At 40.0% G+C, this 23,317-nt stretch overlaps 1 protein-coding gene across 2 annotated transcripts in view; it reads left to right on the top strand.

The window, feature by feature from the left end:
• The window catches only part of LOC126470502 (uncharacterized), a 219,184-nt gene that overhangs the window by 32,776 nt on the left and 163,091 nt on the right, over nucleotides 1-23,317 (top strand). For both annotated transcript variants that reach the window (XM_050098386.1, XM_050098385.1), the window contains one exon: nucleotides 21,052-21,188. In XM_050098386.1, coding sequence (XP_049954343.1) covers nucleotides 21,052-21,188 — 137 coding nt within the window. The remainder of the gene's footprint in view (nucleotides 1-21,051; nucleotides 21,189-23,317) is intronic.

Here is a 23,317-nt window from a genome sequence, read left to right as displayed (position 1 = left end):
CGAAGAAAAGACAGCATGGGACTGTTTCAAGATGGTGTCAGAAAACTTCCTCAGAAGAAGAAGAGCTACTAAATACAAAGCAATGGTGAATGACATGATCAAAGTGTACCATGATCTGGATTGTATTAGATTAGATTAGATTAATACTTGTTCCATAGATCATGAATACGACACTTCGTAATGATGTGGAACGTGTCAGGTTAATAAGATGCCTGTACAAGATATTACATTACACAAAATATTGCATGACACTAATGTTTAAGTCCCCCCCCCCCTTAATTTATATCTAAAAATTCAGCCAATGAGTAGAAGGAGTTATCTAGAAATTCTTTTAATTTATTTTTAAATGTTAGTTGGCTGTCTGTCAGGCTTTTGATGCTGTTTGGTAGGTGACCAAAGACTTTTGTGGCAGCCCCTTTCTGTGCCAAAGTTAGATTTAACACTGCATAGTGAAGATCATCCTTTCTCCTGGTGTTATAGCTATGCACAGTGCTATTACTTTTGAACTGGGTTGGATTATTAACAACAAATTTCATGAGTGAATATATATACTGTGAGGTTACTGTGAGCATCCCTAGATCCTTAAACAGATGTCTGCAGGATGACCGTGGGTGGGCTCCAGCAATTATTCTGATTACACATTTTTGAGCAATGAATACTTTTCTACTCAATGATGAATTACCCCAGAATATAATGCCATACGAAAGCAGTGAATGAAAGTGGGCATAGTAAGCTAATTTACTGAGATTCATATCACCAAAATTTGCAATAACCCTAATAGCATACGTAGCTGAACTCAGACATTTCAGCAGACCATCAATGTGTTGCTTCCAGTTTAACCTCTCATCAATGGCCACACCTAAAAATTTTGAAAATTCTACCTTAGCTACAGACTTTTGTTCAAAGTCTATATTTATTACTGGAGTTGTGCCATTTACTGTACAGAACTGTATATACTGTGTTTTATCAAAATTTAAAGAGAGTCTGTTTGCTGAGAACCACTTAATAATTTTGTGAAAAACATCATTTACGATTACATCACTTAGTTCTTGGTTTTTGGATGTTATTACTATACTTGTATCATCAGCAAAAAGAACTAACTTAGCATCTTCATCAATGTGGGATGGTAAGTCATTAATGTATATCAAGAACAGTAAAGGACCTAAGACTGAACCCTGTGGGGCCCCGTACTTGATAGCCCCCCCAAGTTTGAGGAATCAGCTGTTGTTTTAACATTACATGAACCACTTATTTCAACTTTCTGCATTCTTCCAGTTAAGTATGCATTAAACCATTCGTGCATTGCCCCACTCAAACCATAATGATTTAGCTTATCTAAAAGAATTCCATGATTTACATAATCAAAGGCCTTTGAGAGATCACAAAAAATACCAGTGGGTGATCTCCGGTTATTCAGAGCATGTGATATTTGATCAGTGAAAGTGTATATAGCATTTTCTGTTGAAAAGCCTTTCCGAAAACCAAACTGACATTTTGTTAGTACTTTATTTTTACAAATATGGGAGGCTACTTTTGAATACATTACTTTCTCAAAATTTTTTGATAGAGCTGTCAGAAGAGAGATTGGGCGGTAGTTGTTGACATCCGACGTATCCCCCTTTTTATGCAATGGTTTTACTATGGCATATTTCAGTCTATCGAGGAAAACACGCTGCTCCAAAGAGCTATTACATACGTGGCTGAGAATCCTACTTATCTGTGGGGAACAAGCTTTAAGTACCTTGCTGGAAATGCTATCAATTCTGTAAGAGCTTTTACTTTTCAGTGAGTTTATTATTTTACTGATTTCAGAGGGAGAGGTTGGTGGAATTACAGTTGTTTCAAACTGCACAGGTATGGCCTCTTGTATTAGTAGCCTTGCCTCTTCTAGTGAAGATCTAGATCCTATTTTCTCCACAACATTTAAAAAATGATTATTGAAAATATTTTCAATTTCTGATTGTTTGTTAGTACACTTGTCATTCAGTTTTATGGCACTAAAGTCTTCCTGTGCTCTTGGTTGCCCTGTTTCCCTTTCAATAATATTCCAAATTGCTTTAATTTTATTATCAGAGTTACTGATCTCAGACATGATACATATGCTTCTGGACTTTTTAATAACAATAGTTTTTATAATATTGAACAATTTCGGGGTCAGTACTCCCTCTTGCTGTTCGATACAGTTCTCTTTTACGGTTGCAACATATTCTTATTCCTTTAGTTAGCCAAGGCTTTTTAAATGTTTTCTTGGAATTATGTTTAACTATTTTCTTGGATAAAACAATTTTCAAATAACCTTAAAAATGTATCGTGAAATATGTCTTTGAAGGTACGTATGATGGACTCCCATCTGGACTACTTCACAGACAGTTGTAGTGACGTATCAGATGAACATGGCAAAAGGTTCCATAAAGACATTTCTACCATAGAAAGGCGTTATGAAGGAAAGTGGTTACCTTCTATGTTAGCAGATTATTGCTGGAATATGATTAGAGAGAAGAAAGGTTCACAGTACAAGAGAGAAAAATGATGTGCATTACAATACAATGCCTTTTTTTTTTTTTTTTTTTTTTTTTTTTTTTTTTTTTTTTGCCAGTTTTCTGTAATTCCTCATCTCAAATAAATGCTACAAAGCGAATACACAGAGATTACTCTATTATATGTTAGATTGCACCCTCCATTAATTTGATGAACTTGTAACATCATAAAAACGTGAATTTGTTCATGGAATTTCACCTAATGTTTGCTGCACTATATTAGAAACAGAAAAGAGAAATAAAATTGATTATCCATAAACTATCCCTGACAGAAAAAGAAGTAAAAACAGATTTGAATTCAGCACTTGAAGTACAACTAGAATCAGTGTATTTTTCCAGAAACAGAAAAAAGTTTTTTGTAGAACAGTGCTATTTAGACTGCTCACATAATTAGACTATGACTGAGAAACTGGTTCTTTGTACCTGCTGCCATCTCTACCATCCTGCAAGTCATAGTGACCACCTAAAAAGTCAATACTGCTTGGACCATCCTGACCCAGATATAGCAATTTTCGGAAGTGGCCAGTGACATAGAGGAACGTTATAGACTGGCATACATTATCAGTGCAGTGGGATGAGTGAAGAAAAACTATCTTTACTGGCTGTGCTTATTTCGCGTGTCATGCAATGGCAGGTCAGTTAGGTTAGTGAACTTGTTTGGAAGTAAATTTTGTAAAACTTTGAGGGCATGAATGGGAAAGAGTTCAAAGGAAGTACAAGAAGTTTATGGTGATAAGTGTCCTTTTAGTTGTAAGCAGTGTAATTTGTTAGGTCATAGTGCCCCGTGTATGGAGTGCCAGTGGTATGCTTAAAAGGTAGAAAGTGTGGACATTTTGCCAAGCGGTGAGATGAGTGTGCATGGCTACTGTGTAGGCAGAAAAATTAAGTTGAGATTTTGCTAGAAAACCATGTCCTTGTGTTGAACTCATTGTATTTTTACTATTATTTGTCCTTGCATGTTATGTAACGGCATGACAATGAAGGAGTCGAAAGCACAGGTGGTTACCAATCGGGAAGTGGTTTAGTCTTAGTTAGATCAGGTAGCTCAGCTGAGAGTGGGTAATACAGACTTGCATGCACAGTTAGAGATAGTGAAAGAGGAAGAGGGCAGTATCATTTAATTTAGTTGCTCCACTTCTATATTAAACTACTGGTAGTCTAGTTGATCCATTTTCAGGTAAGACTGGGGAAGACGTTAGTGTTTGTAGATAACCTGTTGACAACTGAAAAGTTGGGTTGTTCAACAGATGTTCTAAATGGCCAAATTCTGTTAGATGGGTATGTGAAAAATTACATAATGTGCAATGGGGAGCTGAGCAGTGCTCAGTCACTGATGAACTGAGATCAGGTCTAGTACAGCAATACAGAAGACAGAATAGCTGTAGATAGTATTGTGAATAATTAAATGGGGTGTCACATAGGCAGAGTAAATTTGGCAGAAGTTCTGGGGATGGGATATGAAAACTGTTAATACCTATGAGTTGAAATAGTGACAACACAATTAAGGTCCTTCTGCAGGAAAGAGAGCAAAGGGTTTAAACACTTTTTTTACGAGGTTAACACACAATATGTCGCACAAAGTACATGCGGAATTTCCGAGGGAGTTGGTGGAATGTGGTAACTCTGGTCCGTGATAGAAAAGTATTTTGCATTGATGTTAGATGCTAACATTGAAATCATTTAGGCCACACAAGGAGAGATTGCCATCAGCCATGATTTGAGAAACGTGGAGAAGTTGGACAGAGAGACTGAGGGTGTAGACAAAGTAAAGGACATAGTAGGAAAGTATAGAATGTGAGTAATCATCCACTAATGGCAAGCCTCCCCACTCTCCTCCCCTCCCCCTCCCCTCCCCACGGGACCACAAGCTCATGCAGCTCTTCCCTTTCCGGGTTGCATACCTTCCGTTTCCACATTCCTCCTTGTACCCGATTCTTCCTCCCCCTGCCCCCACCCCCACCCTTACCCTTCTCCATATGTTTGGGAGTATGTTTTGCGCATACGTCTGGAGACGGATGATGTGGTTTATCTTCTTTCATCTGTACATTGTAAGGCATCTGTCCTTACTTTGTCCTTCTCTTTCCTTGATTCTTCTCTTTACCTTCTTCTCTGCTGCAGCATTTGAGAATTCTTCTCTCCTTTCCTTTTCTTTTCTTTTCTGTCTTCCTCCCTTTTTCTTCCTTTCCTCCCCTGCGTGTCTGAAGGCCGACCCATGTGTTCCTACGTGTAGTTGGTGATGGGGTAACACGTAATTTCCTGTCCCAGGTAGGCAGCTAGGACACATACGTACCCCTGGTAAAGGCCAGGCCCAGTGAAGGGTGATTATCTGAGCTGGTATCTTCCGAACTTACTAATTGGTCCCTCCATCTGTTGCCCGGGAGGTGTGACCTGAGGTGTGGACAATCACCCCACTAGGAAAGAGCGTGCCATCGGAGACGAACAATGGGGAATACTTTCACAATGGTTTCTTCTACTTCTACAACTTCTGCCCACAAGAGAAAGCTAGATGAATCTCAGCCACAGAAAATTCTTCCACCAGTACCAAAGTTCTTAGTTGTCTCTCAGTCTGACAAAGGTCAAGACTTCTCAACAGTAAACCCTTTCATTATTCAGAGAGGTGTCGATGCAATTTCAGGTGCTATAAAATTTTGTTTGTGGTTATGAAATAGCACCTTGTTGTTAGAAACAGACAGTGCCCTCCAGGCACAAAAATTGCTTCGAACTCCACTGCTACACACCTTCCCTGGTTTGGGTGGATGTGCATCATTCTTTAAACTCATCACGCGGGATGGTTTAAACAAGATCACTCGACGGATTGTCAAATGAGTACATTCAAAAATACCTGTCTGATCAGGGAATAATGGCCGTACATTGGATAATGAAAAGGGTTTTAAAGGAATTGGTACTGGCCCACACGCTTCTTGACATTTGACAGAATTCAACTTCCATCGAACATTGAAATGTGATATGAGATAATTTTGGTTTGCACTTATATCACCAACCCTATGCGTTACTATTGGTGTCAGAGATTTAATCATACCAGCCAGTCGTGTTCAATTTGGCCAAATGCATTACCTGTGGTAAGGATGCCCATGAGGGTGACTGTCTACCCCCATCCCCCCCGTTGCATCAACTGTATGGGCAACCATGCTGCTTCCTCTGGAGATTGCCCTATTTTTAAAAATGAACGAATTATTAAGGAAATCTGAGTGAAGGAAAAGTTGTTTACCTTTACTGCCCTTAAGTTATTCGTCAGTAGAAAGCTCACTGTGCTCCCAGCGGGTAAATGTAGCACCGTCCTCACCTCTCCTCAACCTATTAAGGAGGTAGCCAAGCAGACTTGCGATCTCACCTTTAGCATCACAGTCGTCAGATCGGCCAGTCCCAAGATTATCCATTCAACCTTCCCACTATCACCCGCTCACTCTGTCTCAACATTCATCGGCTCCTGCTAAATCACAGGCCCCAAAATTGGATGCCCAGACTTCCAAAAAATAGCCTGTTGGTGAAGAGTTTTTATGTACCCAGACTTAACAACCATCACCTCCTCCTCCATCTCAATGTCCTGTGTCCAAGAAGGCTTATAAGAAAAACAGTTCCTCTCCTTCTCTACCACGGCGTGTCGCTGAGCGATCCACCAGTCGATCACTGGCAGCAGGAGCTGCCCCCTGAACAACCTATGGATCAGGATCTTCTGCCTCTGACTGAATACCATTCCACGCCGCCGGCTCTCAGCGGTCATTGAGTTGATGGCAACGGTGGTGAGATTTTTCCTTTTTTTGTCCACTCTATGTCAATTATCCATTGGAATATCCATGAAATTTGCTCCAGTCAGGATGAACTGTCAATCCTCTTACGATCCTACTCCTCAGTCATCTTCTGTCTTCAGGAAACAAAGCTATGTCCCCATGATCACTTTGTCTTCCCTCATTCCCAATCAGTCCGGTTTGATCTCCCTTCTTGTGCTAGCGTTCTCGCACATGGTGACATAGGATTCTTCTCCATGATACTATCCATTATCACTAAATCCACTTGCACAGTTCATTCCAAGCTGTCGCTGTACATCTTTCTCTTTCTGGATTCACCTTCTCCCTTTGTACCATGTACATTACATCTTCCACACCTTTATCCCCTTGGTCAGCTCACACCCCCCTATTTGCTGGTTGGGGACTTCAACGCCCACCACCCACTTTGGGGATCTCCGCATCCTTGTCCGAGAGGCTCCCTATTGAGTGACCTCTTCCACCAAGCAGATGTTGTTTGCCTCAACACCGGGGAACCTACATTTCTGTCTCCCTCCATGTCAACCTACTCTCATTTGGACCTTTCGGTCGCAATTGTTCGGCTATCTCAGCACTTTGAATGGTTCACTCGAATGGTTGAATGGTTCACTCGAGTGTTCATTTTCCATGTGTCCTTCGATTACAGCCAAAACTGGCATCTATGTGCCTAAGACGCTGGAAGTTTTCCCAAGCCAATTGGACACTTTTCTTGTCTGTAGCAACATTTGATGACTATCAGTTTCCTAGCATCAGTGATCAGGTCACTCATGTTATGGAAGTTATTCTTACAGCTGCGGAACTTTTAATACTTTGTACTTCCCCTTTGCCCCGGCGCCCCCCAGTTCCATGGTGGAACGAGGAATGCCGAGTGGAGATGTGCTCTTTCCGTTTTCTGCCTTCATCCTATGTTGGCCAACTGTATCCACTATAAGCAGTTACGTGCGCGATGCTGTCACATCATACACGATCGCAAGAAGGCAATCTGGGATTTCTTTACCAGCTCCTTTAATGCCTTCACTCCCTCATCAGTTGTTTGGAGTCGAATCTGACAGATATCCGGCACGTCCAGTTATTTCCCAGCCTCTGCGCTGCCACACAGGATACCTTGGTGGACCCAGTTGCAATCTAACTCATTGGGTCGACACTTTGCTGAGATTTTGAGCTCTCCTGATTACCCACCAGCCTTTCTCTCGCAAAAACGGGCAGCGGAAGAGCGACCTCTTGCTTTTTCCTCTCAAAATCGCGAAAGCTATAGTGCCATTTTTTTCTATGCGGGAACTCAGACATGCATTCTCCTCTTCTTGCTCTTCCGCTCTGGGAGCAGATGGTGTAAACATCCAAAAGTTGCTGCAACTATCATACCCTAGTCTGTGCCACCTTCTTCACCTTTATAATTGACTTTGGTGTGACAGTACCTTTCCCAGAAGATGGTGGGAAGCTATTGTCATATGTGTTCTGAAACCTGGAAGGACAAACATCTCTCCTCCAGCTATTGCACAATCTCTCACAAGAAGTGTTTGTAAGGTTTTGGTGCATATGGTAAATTGCCGTTTAGGCTGGTGGCTGGCGTCCCAAAACATTTTAACAACTGCCCAGTGCGGTTTCCGAAAGCATCGTTCCGCAGTTGACCACCTTGTTGCTTTATCCAGTTATATCATGAACAATTTTCTCCCGAAACGCCAAATGGTAGCGACATTTTTAGATCTGGAGAGGGCATACAATACCTGTTGGAGGACAGGCATCCTCCACACACTGTTCTCTTGGGGCTTTCGAGGTCAGCTACGCCTTTTCATCCATGAATTTATGACAGCACACATTTAAGGTGTGAGTGAACACCACTCTATCCCGTACTTTCTGCTAAGAAAATGGGGTGCCCCAGGGTCCCATGCCAAGTGTCGTACTGTTTGCCATTGCCAAAAATCCAATTATGGATTGTCTCCTTCCTGATGTCTCGGGTTTCCTCTTGGTCAACGATTTCACAATCTTCTACAGCTCTCAATGGACCAGCCTTCTTGAATGACGTCTTCAAGGATGTCTCAATCGCCTCCACTCGTGGAGCATCAAAACTGGCTTCAGATTTTCTTCCAGTAAGACCATCTGTGTAAATTTTTGGCATCGTACAGAGTTTTATCCGCCTTGCCTACATGTAGGCCCCGTAGACCTTCCATTCACGGATGTCGCCAAGTTCTTATGTTTGACAGAAAACTGTGCTTTTCTTCCCACGTTTCATATCTTTCGGCTCGCTGTCTGCGATCCCTCAACACCCTCTGTGTTTTGGGTCATACGTCCTGGGGAGCAAACCGAGTGGTCCTCCTCTGCCTATATAGCACCTTAGTGGGCTCGAAATTGGACTACGGAAGCATAGTTTACTCCTCTGCATGGCCGTCTATTCTTTGACGTCTCAATTCTGTCCACCACCGTGGGTTGCATTTAGCATCTGGAGTTTTTTACACTAGCCCCGTGGAGAGCCTTTATGCTGAGAATGCTTGAACTTCCACTGTCCAATCGGCGAGCTGTCCTCCTGAGTTGTTACACTAGTCATCTGTCTTCCATACCTGTTCCTTTTTCTCAATGACTCCTTGGATTTACGATATGCAGGCAGCCCTTCCTCTCTACCACCACTGTGAGTCTGCTTCAGTCAACTGCTACATTCACTTTCCTTCCAGTTTCTTAAAACTTTCTCGGCAAATGGGGGTACAATGGTACCTTGGCTTCACTCGTGAACCTGCTTTCTCCGTGACCTTTGTCAGCTTCCCAAGGGTAGTACACCCCCTATATTTTATCGTTGCGCATTTTCTGCTATTTGCGCACAAATGGAGGCTGCCACATTTATTTACACTGATGGCTCCAAGACCACCTTTGGTGTCGGGAGTGTCTATATTATTGACGACACCCCTATTAGATTTTGGCTTCGCAACTAATGTTAGATTTTTACTGCGGAGCTTTACGCTGTTTTCCAGGCTGTCCAGTATGTCAGTCGCCATCAACGGATACAGTAAATTATATGCTCAGATTCACTCAGCTCTCTTCTCAACCTCCAAGCTCTTTATCCCATCCACCCTCTGGTCCACTGGATTCAGAACTGCCTCAACATGCTCCACTTGGGGGGCATCTCTGTGGCATTTCTCTGGATCAAAGGGCATGTTGGTATACGCGGAAACAAGGCAGCCAGTATAACGGCAAAGGCTGCTGTCTCTCTTCCTGGGCATGCCGTTTGCTTGATTCTCTTTGCTGATCTACAGAGCGTTTTATGTCGTCGTGTTCCTCTTTTATGGCACACACATTGGTCTACTCTTCAGGGTGATAAATTATGGCACATAAAACCTCCTTCCTGTGCTTAGACCTCTTCCTCGCAACCTCATTGGGAGGAGGTAATTTTAACTAGACTCCGGATTGGGCACTGTCTTTTTAGCCATCAACATCTTTTAAGTGGCTGTTGTGTGGTTGTTGGAATTAAAAGATCCATCAACTAGACTTGCATGATGGATGTTAAAATTGAGTGAGGTGATTTCAGAGAAGTTAAAAAACTTTGTAAGAAGCAAAGTAATGTGGATGGCCTTAGCAGGAAGACTGTAGTAGTACAGACAATATGTCTTACTACTGTCAGGTTCAAATGGTTCAGATGGCTCTGAGCACTATGGGACTTAACAGCTGTGGTCATCAGTCCCCTAGAACTTAGAACTACTTAAACCTAACTAACCTAAGGACATCACACACATCCATGCCCGAGGCAGGATTCGAACCTGCGACCGTAGCAGTCGCGCGGTTCCGGACTGCACTACTGTCAGATGACAGAGCACAAGCTGCTGTGCAGGACTGCAGCTATTTGCGACACAACCACAGTACATTGTACAAGGCATTGTCTTACGCAGTATGCTGGTCATGAAGGATGTAGAACCATGGAGTGAAGAGTAGCTGAACATTACTGGTGACATGTGTGGACAAAATGTAGTGCAGTATGTTGAAAACTGTGTGCCATGTACACAACAGGTGGAGTTACGCCATCAGTGTGTTCCCCTTCCGAGGTCACTGGAAGCCAGTAAACCTTTTTAAATAATTGAGATGGACAGTTTAATACCTTTTTACCAGACACTAATAGATAACTTCTTGTGCTCTGTGGAGATTGTCACTATCCCAAATGGGTGCTCTTGGCACAGTAGCACATGGAGTGGCGAATAATTGGTTAGGGGTGCAGCAGATCCATTGCCAGTGGTACTGGCAGCACTCCCAAAAAAGTGGGATGGGGTAGAAAGGGGGAGAAATTAGCCGCACCAACGCAAACTACATACACATTTTACTTTATACAGTGAAGTAGTCTTAGTACAATATTAAGATTTTTTGTGATTAGTTACAGATAATTTAGGGGGTTTTGTTAACAAAGAAACAAGTGTTGATTGGGATACAGTTCTTTGTGTGTGTGGAGTGTAGTTGTTTTTCTAGGTAGTATTATTAGACAGTGAGTGCATTCTTTATTGAAGGATTTTCTTTCCTTAGTGTTTTATATGAATTTTGCTTAAGATGGTAATTTGAGGGTTCTTTACAGTATCTGATTCTCATTTTTTGTGATAAATTCTAAGAGTATGATATTCTGTGGGTGATTATTTCTGTAAATCATGATTGAAATGTTACTGGATTACTTTATAGACATTTTGGTAATCCAAGTGATTTTACCCTGTGCATCACTGGGGGCACATATGTGATTAATGATCCATCGCCTTCTTGCAGTTTTTGTGATGTTTAGGTTTAGTAAGGGATATATGTGCTTTTTTGATAGACCTTGTGGGTTTAAGAATGCTGACTTGAGATGCCAGTGGTTATTTGTATAAGAGTGTGTGGGTTATGGGAGTAATTGCTAGCTGTTAAATGACTTATTCAGTACATGGGAAAAGTTGCATTTCGATTTGTGTATTCTTTGTTCATAATACTGTTTGCTTGACTTTTTAGTGCAGTGAGCTTGGGGGGTTTTGTTTTGCTTCATTTTATTTTGTAGTATACCTGAGATGTTTGTTTTGTTGTAATTAAATGTTTTAAATGTTCGAGGTTGTAGCAGTTAATGGGTTTTGTGTAGTTCTCATCCCAAGTAATGATGACTGCTGCAGGGACATGTGAAGTAGAATTATTCTTGAGAGCAACAGAAGTGGAAGGCTGTGCCCAAGACATCTTTGTACTGCAATTCTATTTCCAGACAGTGGTTGCACTGGGTACATTCTTTATGTACCACAGTGGTGGTAAGGAAAATTGTTATGAAAATTGTGATCTAACAGTACAGAACTGTTAGAGCTGCAAGGTAGTGGTTTATTGATAAATGGTATGAATTGTGATACTTCAGGGCAATTGTTTGACTCTTAAGGAACCACTACAGGGAGCTATGATTCTGAACATTAAATATGTGCTACTGTGCTTACCTGACAAACATGTAGATACCTGTCCGAAACTGGACCTTTTTGATCAGTACTTAAGATCCCAACCTACCTAGCTGTCTAGAAGAGTTGGTAGCAGCACAGGAAGGACAGATGATTCTGAATTTACAGTAATAATGTTGTAATTACTACCATAAAAACATGGTGTTGGGTGTCGCAATTTAGAGTTCCTTCTTGCTTTTGGGTGTCGAATTTGCGCACTGAAAGTACTAGATCCCAACGTAGTCATGGTGTGGCACAATTTTAATCTGTTAGGTATTTTAAATCAGCACACACTGCTGCGAAGTGAATTTTTATTCTGTAAGCAGCTTTCTCATATATCTGATGAGGCAGCAGCTTTTCGCAAAGTAGCAGCCTTCTTTCTAATCCATATATATTATAAAAGTGTGTGTGTGTGTGTGTGTGTGTGTGTGTGTGTGTGTGTGTGTGTGTGTCTTTTATGTTCCAAAAAGAATGCTGTGATTTTGAACAGATGCTACTGAAAAGCTGTTCAACTGAAGAAAAATAACTAAGTTTTGTTTATCATGTCATATGGGGCCAAATGTTGACCTTAATATGCTTAAGAGTTGCCCATTGGCAAGCCGCCACTTTGACTCGCATGCCAGCACAATGCTGATGGTGCAAAAGAAGGCACAGTGTTTTTTGGTTTGCTTAGTTTAAATAAATTGTTAGTGTGTACTGTCACTTTTGGGAAACCTGTCCAGGACAAAATGCACTCAACAACAAAGCTATTCACCATTGGCTCAACCAATTTCAAGATTCAAGCCCAAACAATTACTGCTTGTCACGTCTTTCATGCAATGCCCAATGTAACAGAAAATGTTACTTTGTTTCCCATTAGAAAGTGACGTGACTAATTGAGAAATGAAAAGAGCAAGAAGAGTAAATGGAGAATGAAAGTATTTGCTTTACTGTTTGACAGAGATAAAACCTGCCGTATACATTAATTTTGGGGAACCATTCGGAGGATGACAGGAGGTGGTGCTTAAACTACTCAGAGGCAACAAGGCGCATATGGGATGTATGTCCATATATTTCACTTTGTAGCCAAAACTATTCATTGCAGACCAATCCCATTTATGCATGGGAGTAGCCTTAAGTCTCGCATTGTGCACTATGGTGTTCTGGTCGTTGTTGATGGTTGTGGGTAATGGTTATGCTTATGTAAGTAATACTTGGCACTGCCAGCTAGTTGGGCAAAGGAACTGGTCACTCACTGAAATGAACTAGTTCTTTTTTCATGACTCACCATTCACTCATGAAAATAATTAAAAGGAAGGTACATTGCCTTTTCAATTTAGGTTACTAAACCTGTATTTTTATCTGATTTGGTCCTGTTTTGAAAGAACACATGAAGAGGAGAATTATAACAACTGTAATTGAAGAGTATCTGCAATCATCATTTACAGTCAGTAGTACGATATATGTTCCCATAAAAGAAAAATTAATCAGTATTGTCATTTATGAATAAAATTTGACCCATTTTAGTTGTGAGTCTCTCTCTCTCTTTTCAGTGCATATTTGTCCTGCTTTTGAAAACATTCCTTTACAGGCCACTGATGTTGCGGTGATACATAGTACTTTTAGAACCAATTGATACAACACTGGCCACAGCAATATTTTTGTTTCCCACCAGTTTAAGGGATCACTGTTTGTAGGCAAATATCTCTCCACTAAATATTTCTCCAATTCGGCAATTGCTGCATTGTCTGGGTTGTGACTTGCTAGAAGTTGACTAATAGTTTCATTGAACTCCTACCAGATTGAAGAAGTCTCATATAACGGTGGTAACTGGTTGAAACATGAACTCTGTTTTTTCTTATTGAACAACCAATGCTTTCACTTCTGCAACAGCCTTCATGTATCAGTCCTGAAATGTTTTGTCATCTGAAAATCCTTGCCTTTGAAACAGGGGTCCAGTAATGATGCCTGACTAATTGTTTTGTTGCTGGACACCAAACCATTCTGATAACCCTTTAACCAAATTACCAGTGACTTTGTTTCTTGAGGATTTTCTTTATTTTTGTCTTTAAAATGCTTTAGTTGCCATCCCATTAATCTTGGCAAGATTTTCGTTGTTGAAACTGAGACTGTTTTCTGTGAGGGCACTTCTTCAGTTACTTCATCAAAAGCTTTCCAAATCTGTAAAGCCTGATGCATTATCTGCCAGTCTGTATCTTTTAACTTTAAGGTGATCAATTTTCCACCCAAAATAGCAAAGTAAAAAATATGGGATCTTTATTTAAAGTAAATCTTTTTCAACATTTTGTGAGTAGTTCCATCTGGTTGGGACATCTTGTTTCAATTTCAGTCTGTCTTTCTTTTTAATTTTCTTGCATTTCAGCAAGTTTGCTTAAAACAAAGGGTTTCTCCTTAAGAAACACAACAACTCATTTGAACTGATCAATCATTTTCTGTACGGACTTCTGACTTGCGCATGGTGCAGTGGAGTTTATAGAATTTGCAAAGCATGGGATATGTGGAAGTTTTAAAAGCATGGCAGTTAATTTTGTATTTGGCACATTTTCTGTTATTATGGAAGTGATTATAAAATTGATATTGTATGTGGGATAACAGACTTTACCCAGTTTGAGGTGTTTTCTGCAATCTGCCTATCTTTGAATTGTGAGGACTCTAATAAAAGGTATGACTTTAGTTCCTGTTCTCAAACTAATGTTACTTACTCATCCACACATCAGATGTACAGAAGACTGCCTTTTTGGTGGCCAAAAAACTTTTAATTTTTACTGCAAATCATTTTTAAAAGCTGTACATCTAATGGCATACATTTAGTTAATGTGAACGGATTTATAATATTAAAAAAAATTCCTTATTGGTTGTTGTAAATGTAAAGCAGTTGAGGGTGAGGGCACCACAAAGGAGATAGATCAGGACTTGGTCCGGAACCTGACGACACTGATGGACTGTGGATAGTGCTTGAGACTCAGTTTGCCTTTTTGGACGATACCTTCACCTGAGGTGGAAGCAGATGTTGGTGAGGACAGTTCACGAGAAATGATTTCTCGGATTCCTGCATCGATTCATGGTGATCTTGATTGGCTTCCTGACCCCCGTTGTTCCAGAGGTACAGTAAGGTGCTTTGATTTTAGATGTATCTTCAGGTTTGATGATGAGTCAGAAGCCATTTCAATTATTAGCTGACAGCAGCGGCATTTTCCTTTTTCTTCCATTTTGTTAAAACAGTACTGAACATCGCTTGTAATTCTTCAAGGTGAAGGCAGTGTGGATAAGATAATGTTGTGCAGCACTGAAAGTACACCGGTAAAATTATAACATTTGCTATTAACATAACTATTTTACATTGTAAAAGCTTAAAGTGAGCACAAATATACATGCAGCACATTCTATAATCACAAATTATAGAATAGGATGTAGGAAGTTGTGATCTGCGAAACCTATAGCCACAATCATGAAGTTTGTATCATATATGAAAAGATCTGAAACAGTCATAGTGATTAAGAAACTCACAAAGACAAGCCTGACAATATGTGAGGACTTCACTTCTGAAAGATAAAAATTTGACTACATAGCATGTGAACAAGAGATGACAGGCTAATGGTGCAGATAAAGGCTGAAAAAAACAGTGCAAATAAACTCTAAAGTCTGTGCGTTAGGAACTACGAACTTGTCTACTTGGGCAGCTACTATTTCTACCATCATGTTTGTATAGTTACTGTAGAACATAGTTGGCCATCACTTTCAACTCATTTCGATGATCTCCACCACATATTTCAGAATATTGACATCCATGTCGTCTAACAAACTTGGACACCTGGCGCAAGCCAAATGTACTCTCCAGTTCCCTAAACATAGACTCCACTGTCCTAAGACATCACAGAAGTAACAGATGAGGAGGTGGAGTAGTGGCATACAAACCCTTTGACTTATTACCGACCATGCTACTCACATTCAATAGTAATGAAGGCAAACAAGACAAATGTATGTTCATAACTATCAAATCCCTTAAAAATGTTTGGCTAATGTTCGCTCTCTACAGACCTCTGAAAGTCGACAGGATATCCTGTTTCAAAACTGACCTTTCAAAATTTGATTTCACTTACGGTCATACAAATAATGATAGGAACACTAACATATTCTGCCCCTTCAATGTGAAATTCAAGTGTGAAGTTTCTTCTACAAATGCAGCAGTATTTCAGCTTGCACCTACCCATAATTCTGCATATAGTCAGGCCTCCACACACACACAAACACACACACACATATTGCCACGAAATCCACAAACAAAGAAATTCATACCTGGAATATCAGCTCACATCCTTACCAAGCTAACTCTGTTACAAAATAAATATCCTCCCCCAAAGACAGGAAACCTGAAGGGTAAATCTGCACCTTGGCTAATGGAAGAGCTAAAACAGTCCACAAATGTCAGATACATTGCACATCAGACTCACAAATGACCTCCTATCCTTGAAAATAAAATTGATTACATGCAGAAAGCAGACAGGATCAATCAAACTCAGAGAAATGATGACTAAGACATGCCAATACATTAATCTAAAATATAAAGACCAGATGCCTTGTGGTAAAGCTTGTCTGATCTAAGGAAAAGTATGCAAAGTAGAATCTGCAGCTGATCAGATTGTTCCAACCAAGGAACTAAAGCAGTACTTTACTTTAGTGATAAACTTCATTGAACCGTAAACAAAACATAGACTTACTGGTTATTTCGCAGAGGTAAATGATTGTAGTTGCGAAAAATTTCTTGAGCTGTCAAAAAATCGTTCAGCTCAGCATTTACTGTACAGGACGGTGTTGCAGTTCAAATACTCAAGCTTCTTGTTGATCCACTACTGCTCTTAACTACTGCTCGTAGACTTTGAAGCTCTTTCCTGGACAACACAGTAGAAACTCGTTCCATCAGAATACAAGTATAAGAGGTCTGATTGCTAAGAAGAGTAGCTGGGTACATTCTGTCTGAGGGGAGAGTGAATGTAAACATCAGAAAAGAACTGAGAGTGATAAATTTAAATGAGCAGGTTAAGGAACACAGCAACAACTGGAAGGATTATGTTAAAAGAATGGAAGACAACAGATTACCAAAATTGGTGATGACTATTACCCCAGTGGGCAGAAGATATTTAGGAAGCCCGAGGAAAATGAACAGTTTCAGCCAAGAGGGCATAACAGACACATGCCTATTACATGCAGAGATAAGAGAGATCATACTAAAAATGTTATGATTTCTTAAGTAACTATGATTTTAATAAGTTTCCTATTAATTACATATAAAACTCCGGTCTGATGTAAGAGGGCTCCTGAGGGCATTAATCTGTTCAGGTTAAGTGAATAAGTTAAAAATTGACAGGAACGATCATTTAAAGAAGAAGGTTCATGTGAACATATGTAATCTTCTGAATGGCTTCCAAAGTAGAACATATTTAATGTACATTGTTACTAATTTTCTTTATTATTCATTACATTGTCATTGTTTACAATGTACCATACTAGTATAGACGATTTTGAGATAAATAAGTTGATATAGGACATGTGGTCTATCAAGTTGAGAAACTGCCTCAAACTGGCTTACCTACACCACAATGCATGCACGTTGCGCAAGAATTTCCATATTCTCTCGATCTCCTCACACAACCTAAAAGTCCTTGAGAAAAAATGGATAGGACCCTTTTAAACCAACTTTAATGTAGTTTAATTTTGTACTGCGACAAGTTTTCGCTAAAGGCTGCAGATTTCGTGTAATTAAAGAAAAACGTACAGAAGTAACTTTCAATGTGTTTCGTCTCGGAAACCATTTGGGATAGGGCATATGCCCATATTTAGTTTTTGCTTCAATGGTGGTTCCTGTGATATCTCTAAATATTGACCATTTCTCCTGAGACAACCTGTATACATGGACTATCATGTATAATAACCATTACATTTAGTATCCTGTCCACCCAAAGTAATTAAAAGGTGCCTAAAGGCTAGCGACACACCAAAAAAAGCAACTATAAATGCAACAGACATAGAAGAAGACGTAATAGTACACCTAACAAGAACACTCACACAACAAGAAAACAGAAGAGTAACGGCACAAGATGATGATGATTAGAGCAGATCAAATAAGAATACAAAGAATTAAGGAGATGTGCTTAGTCATGAAAGAGAGTTGCAAGCTGTTTTACTGTGCCAAGAGCTCAGAGAACAGTGTGAGGCCCCAAGTTGCCGTGTGGTCTGCTGCATGCAGATTTTGTCTGTGAGAGCTAGTTGCCTTGGTGGGGAGCATTGAGCTAGTGAGACAGCCTATGGACTGATCAGTGAGAGGAGTCGGGAGCGCTGAGCTATTGGGAGGGAGTGATGCCTGGATCGCTGTGCGACACGCTCCAACCACACGGTGCCCAAAGCTGCAGCTTTTATGATTTCTGGCAACATGTTATGAGTGTGATGCTAAGTCAAAGGATAAGAAGTAACAACTCGCTCACAAGCGTGTAAACATTTATTGAGCTCCTGTAATTTGAAATATTCTTTTGAAATCTAGAATTGAAAGATGCTGGAAGTGTTATCTGCGTTAATGAATCATTCTGAAGACCATGCCTTTCATTTGCCTCGGTAGGTACGTGGTCAGCATGGCGGATTGCGAAGTGAAGGTTTTCAGGTTCGATTCCCACCAAAGTCGAAACTTTTTTCCACTCACAGACTGGGTGTTGTGTTGTGCATACCTTAGCATTACTATTGAAATGGCTGAATGGATACTGCCAGACAGCCACAAAATTAGAAAAAAACGCAGCTTTCTTTATTTTCTATTTTCATGGATGGGAAAAGCTCAATGTACTAATAAGGTTTGCAAATCTGTGTGTGTTTATGGTATAAAACACATTTTTATAGCCTGGGAAACGTTGTGTTATGGATGTGACATGGGGCGCCATTGCAGCGGCCTAGTGCAGAATTTTCTTCCACTCATCACAGCCGCCAGAAATGCATTTTGAAATCAGATGAGCTACCATTCATTTTTTTCGAATCATCCATTATCCACTCTTTAGATAGATCTGGCTCTTTGAATCAATTCAGGAGCAGAGTGCCCATCTCTACTGCCAACACAAATCTGCCTAGCATGTTTCAGTATAGATTCACAGGAAAAAATAACAAAGGAAAAACTGCTCGTGAAAACTGAGTCAGTTTCAGCTCAAGATTTAAAAGAGGAGTAATTAATATCTCTGTGTAATAATAAAGAATGTGAAAATATATTTGAGCAAAATGCCCAAATGTAAAAGCAACTTTTCATGTCTCTGTGTAGTGCTGAAAGACAAAAGATGTGGAACAACAGAACCGATCAAGAAAGAGAAGCATGTCTAGCAGTGTTATGAGAAAATTCTCAACAAAGAAGAAATAATCTAACAGAAGAGCAATGTGAAAATATTAGGGAGACAGATCGGAGAAGAAAGCAGTCACATAGAAAAACAGTAAAAGACTGGATAACAATAAGTGATGAACAGAGTACAGAAGTAATGAATAATCTTAACTTAGGAAATCAGGTCGCAGCACAATTATTGAAGACATCTTCAGCTGCAGGATGCGCAAGATCGCAAGAATGTCACTGTCTTATAAATGCGGCATTTCATTATGATGTCACTATAAAATACAGTGAACATTAAAGTATAGAAATTTGGAGAATGGATAAATTATGTAAATATTGTAAGGCGAAAAAAATTAAAGGAGTAACACAAAGTATATGCTGCTCAAATGATAAAATTATATTATCAGCACTAAAATTACCTCCAGCTGAATTCTTTGAATATACGAAAGGCAAAACACTGATATCAAAGGACTTTGTGAAGGGGGGGAAAAAAATAAAATAAAATATGGGTTAGAACACTTGCTTGCAAATGACATCATTTGGAGCAACAGCAATATCTGAGGAGGAAGGGTTTAATCCAGTTAAAAGACTTTATATCTAAGATATTTGTCCAAACAAAAAAAGAAATAGGTCTTTCACTGTAGTTTTTTTGTCCATTACTACATTTATAAAACTGACAGGAAACTAAAACCCGAGTGAAGCGGGCTATATCGGCTAGTGTTGTATATTAAAGGGTGTCCCGTAAATAATGCAAGTTTTAAATTGAGCACCTCTTTCAGTTTGTTAGGTTGCCAGACCTGAAATTTAAGCAACTTTCATCTGTTGATATTGCGATTACCAATTGTCATTGTCAATTGGCATTTGTGTGTATTATCAGTTAAACTGGAGCTACACAGGATGGACCAACACATCCAGATTTTGAAAGTGCATTTAAAGTACAATGAATGCTATGCAGGGACTGTTTGAAGACTTTGTGTAATTTTTGGTTGGCGAAATGTGCCTAAAATGTCAATGATGATAAGAATGATAAGGAAATCTGAAGATACAGGATTGACAATGAAAATCAAATCACCTGGACATCCTTGTTCTCGTTGATTGGTATAGACTGTTGCTCTAGCCAGTGAGAGCATGCTAACAGTCCAGTGAAGCCAATTCACCACTGTTCTCAACAGTTAGCCATTCCAAGAAGCAGTTTGCACCAAATTTTAGTAAGTAGCTTTTATTTACACATCTTACCTGTTTACTTCCTCTTCAGATCATAAATCCTGTAAAGAAATCAGGGAAAGGAAATTTCAAAGTAAGAAACCTGTGGCAACCTGGAGTGGGCAGGTGATATGTTTAGTAGTTTAAGATGAAGGAATATTGTCATATTTTCATGTCAATGTAGAAGCAAAACCTGCTATGTATGCAGAAAAGAGTGACTGTGTTTTCAAGAATTAACAAAATATTCACTTGAGTAAGGGTAGTAAATGTTCTGCTTATAAAATATAACCGAAAGAACCATCCCCAGGGGTGTGAGATGTACATAATTAGTGATGAATACCTACATGAACTCACCAGTGAATGTTGCACAGTTTCATGTTAGCTCACATTTGTTGGCTTCGTAATCAGTCACCTTCCAACCTAATCTAGATGTTGCACTGCATTGCAGGTAAGAGTGTTACTACAACTTTCATTTTGAGAGTGCTTCTCTTTGACACATTTGTTGAATCAACTGCAAAGAAGAGAAATTAGTGCAAGAAATATATATAGTTTTTTCCTTTCCTTTCATTGGCTACTGAAAGTGACGTGTTACTGACCAAAGAATAGAGGAGAAAGACCACTATGACTGACTCCTGGTACTGATCTAGACTTTAACACTTATTAGAATTTAAGCAGCTGCTTGTTGAAATTTTTATTATTTTGAATGTAACTCTAGTGTACTTCTACTAACATTTACTATTTTTCTGTGTCAAACTAGAGATTGATTTTAATTCCAGATAAAATTGTACACAGTAAAAGTTACACTTGGAATGCATTTAAAATGATCGGAGGTCAAGGAAAAGCTGGTCTAGTGACAGAAATGCAGATTTCTGAAGCACTGAAGAACTCATTCAGATCATTAGCTCATGCACCAGTGAGTATGCCATCGTGATATATGATGTGGCTATGTACTTAATTTGCTTGCCAATTAGTTTGGTTGGGCTGTCGAACTTGGCATTATGAGGGTGGGTGATGTGTATGACCAAGTATCTTAACTACTTTTTGCCTTAGGGCACGGTAATTTATTAATGTAAGACTGATGGTGGATACTGGCACTTATAAATGTCCCACATTGTTAGAGGAGACATCACTGACAAAAACTAGATAAGTTTTGTAATCAAATATCTGAAACCATTTGTTGTGATATAGTCCATTTTGTCCTAGAATAACCATCTGTTTGTAGATACTACAAGAGGTGCTGAATGTGGTTACCTCTCACTCCTACATGTCAGCCCTTCGTATTCGCAAGCTCATGCAAACATAACTGGCAGCCCTTAGGTTTGGTGAGATGCATTTTACACGCTCTTTTAATGTGAGCTTATTGTCGATGGTTATGGAATACAGCAATGTCTTCAGATGTAATTTGATGGTTGTGTCAGTGCTATAATTGACACTATAAAAATACATAGAGAGACAACATCAAAACTCACAAGGATGTCCGAATCACGAAGTCTGAAGTTGTTAATATGCCTGACAAAATCTACCAAGTTGCAAATATGGTGTGTACATTTTCCGACGTAAGGCCTACCCCTATCCTTCAGGTATTTTGCAAGTGGGTACATTGGAGCACCAATGTTGCCGACTCACTTGCAAAATACATGAAGTATATGCTTAGCCCTTATGTCAGTAAATGTACACATCATATAAGCAACTCATTGGATTTTGTCAGGCATCTTAACTACTTCAGACTTCGTGATTTGGATATCCTTGTGAGTTTCAATGTTGTCTCTCTCTTCTCGAGGGTGCCTTTGCAGGAATCCTAGAAACTTATGGGTCAGAAATTTGACAGAGAGACGACCAACCTTTCTAGGCATATCCTGACGTCGACATACTGTCTCTTTGATGGTGGATACTAAGAGCAGAAGGAAGGGGTAGCCATGGGGAGTCCACTTTCACTAGTCATCACCAACTTGTTCATGGAATGTTTCGAGCAGGAAGTCCTGGACTCAGCGCAGTGGTAACCTGCCTGTTTCTTCCTCTATGTTGACGATACACTTTCATATGGTCACATGGTTGAACAAGCTGAATGGTATCCTCACACATCTCAATTTCATGCACCAGAACATCAAGTTTACCATGGAAGCCTAATTGGATGGCGTGCTCCCTTTTATGGATGTCCTGGTTAAAAGAACACATGGCACATAGGACCCCACTGCGTGTACCGTAAGAAGTCGCACACCGACCTTTACTTACATGCAAGCAGCTGCCACAATCCAGCGCAGAGGAACAGCATCCTCAAAACATTGGTTCACAGGGCCTGTACCCTATCTGACAATGAGAGCCTTTACAAAGAACTTGAATTTCTGAGGTCAGTTTTCTGGAGAAAACAGCTACACAGAGGAGAAAATTTGGAGAGCTCTAGGTCCTACACTGACTGTATAACTGGAGGAAACAGAAGAGGAAACTGAGCAGGATGGAGCATAGCATTTATTCCGTTCTGTGGCACGTTATTGGGAAAGATAGGTTGAATTCTTTAAAAACATCAAGTAAAGACTGTCTTCCAGCCACCAATTAAGACACAGGCACTGCTTGGTAATGCCAAGAATGATTTAGGACTATGGAAATCTGGAGTCTACCAGATTCCCTGCGTATGTGGCTTGACTTACATAAGTCAAACGGTGTGTACTATCAAAGATCGTTGCCAAGAACATCAGCGGCATACCAGAATTCAGCAGCCTAACAGGTCAGTGCTTGCTGGACATTGCCTCTCAGAGGTACGCAGAATGAATTACGACCAGACAAAGGTTCTGACACAGATGTCCAAATACAGGGACTGTGTCATTAAAGAATCTATAGGGACTGGAGTACGGGAACATGACGTTCGTAGTCACGCCAACTCCATGAACATCCAGCTGCAAGCTGTTGTGTTCTGCATTTTCCTTCCTCAGTTCACCTTTTCCCTTTGTACCATTTACATTTCTGTCATTTGGTGTCACCATGGCCAATTTCCTCCAGATAATTGGGAAACTCACTCACACCCTTTTTGCTACTTGGTGACTGTAA

The sequence above is a fragment of the Schistocerca serialis genome, chromosome 3 (assembly GCF_023864345.2).
Source record: "Schistocerca serialis cubense isolate TAMUIC-IGC-003099 chromosome 3, iqSchSeri2.2, whole genome shotgun sequence".
NCBI classification, from domain to species: Eukaryota; Metazoa; Arthropoda; class Insecta; order Orthoptera; family Acrididae; genus Schistocerca; species Schistocerca serialis.
This window is presented reverse-complemented; position numbering and strand designations above follow the sequence as displayed.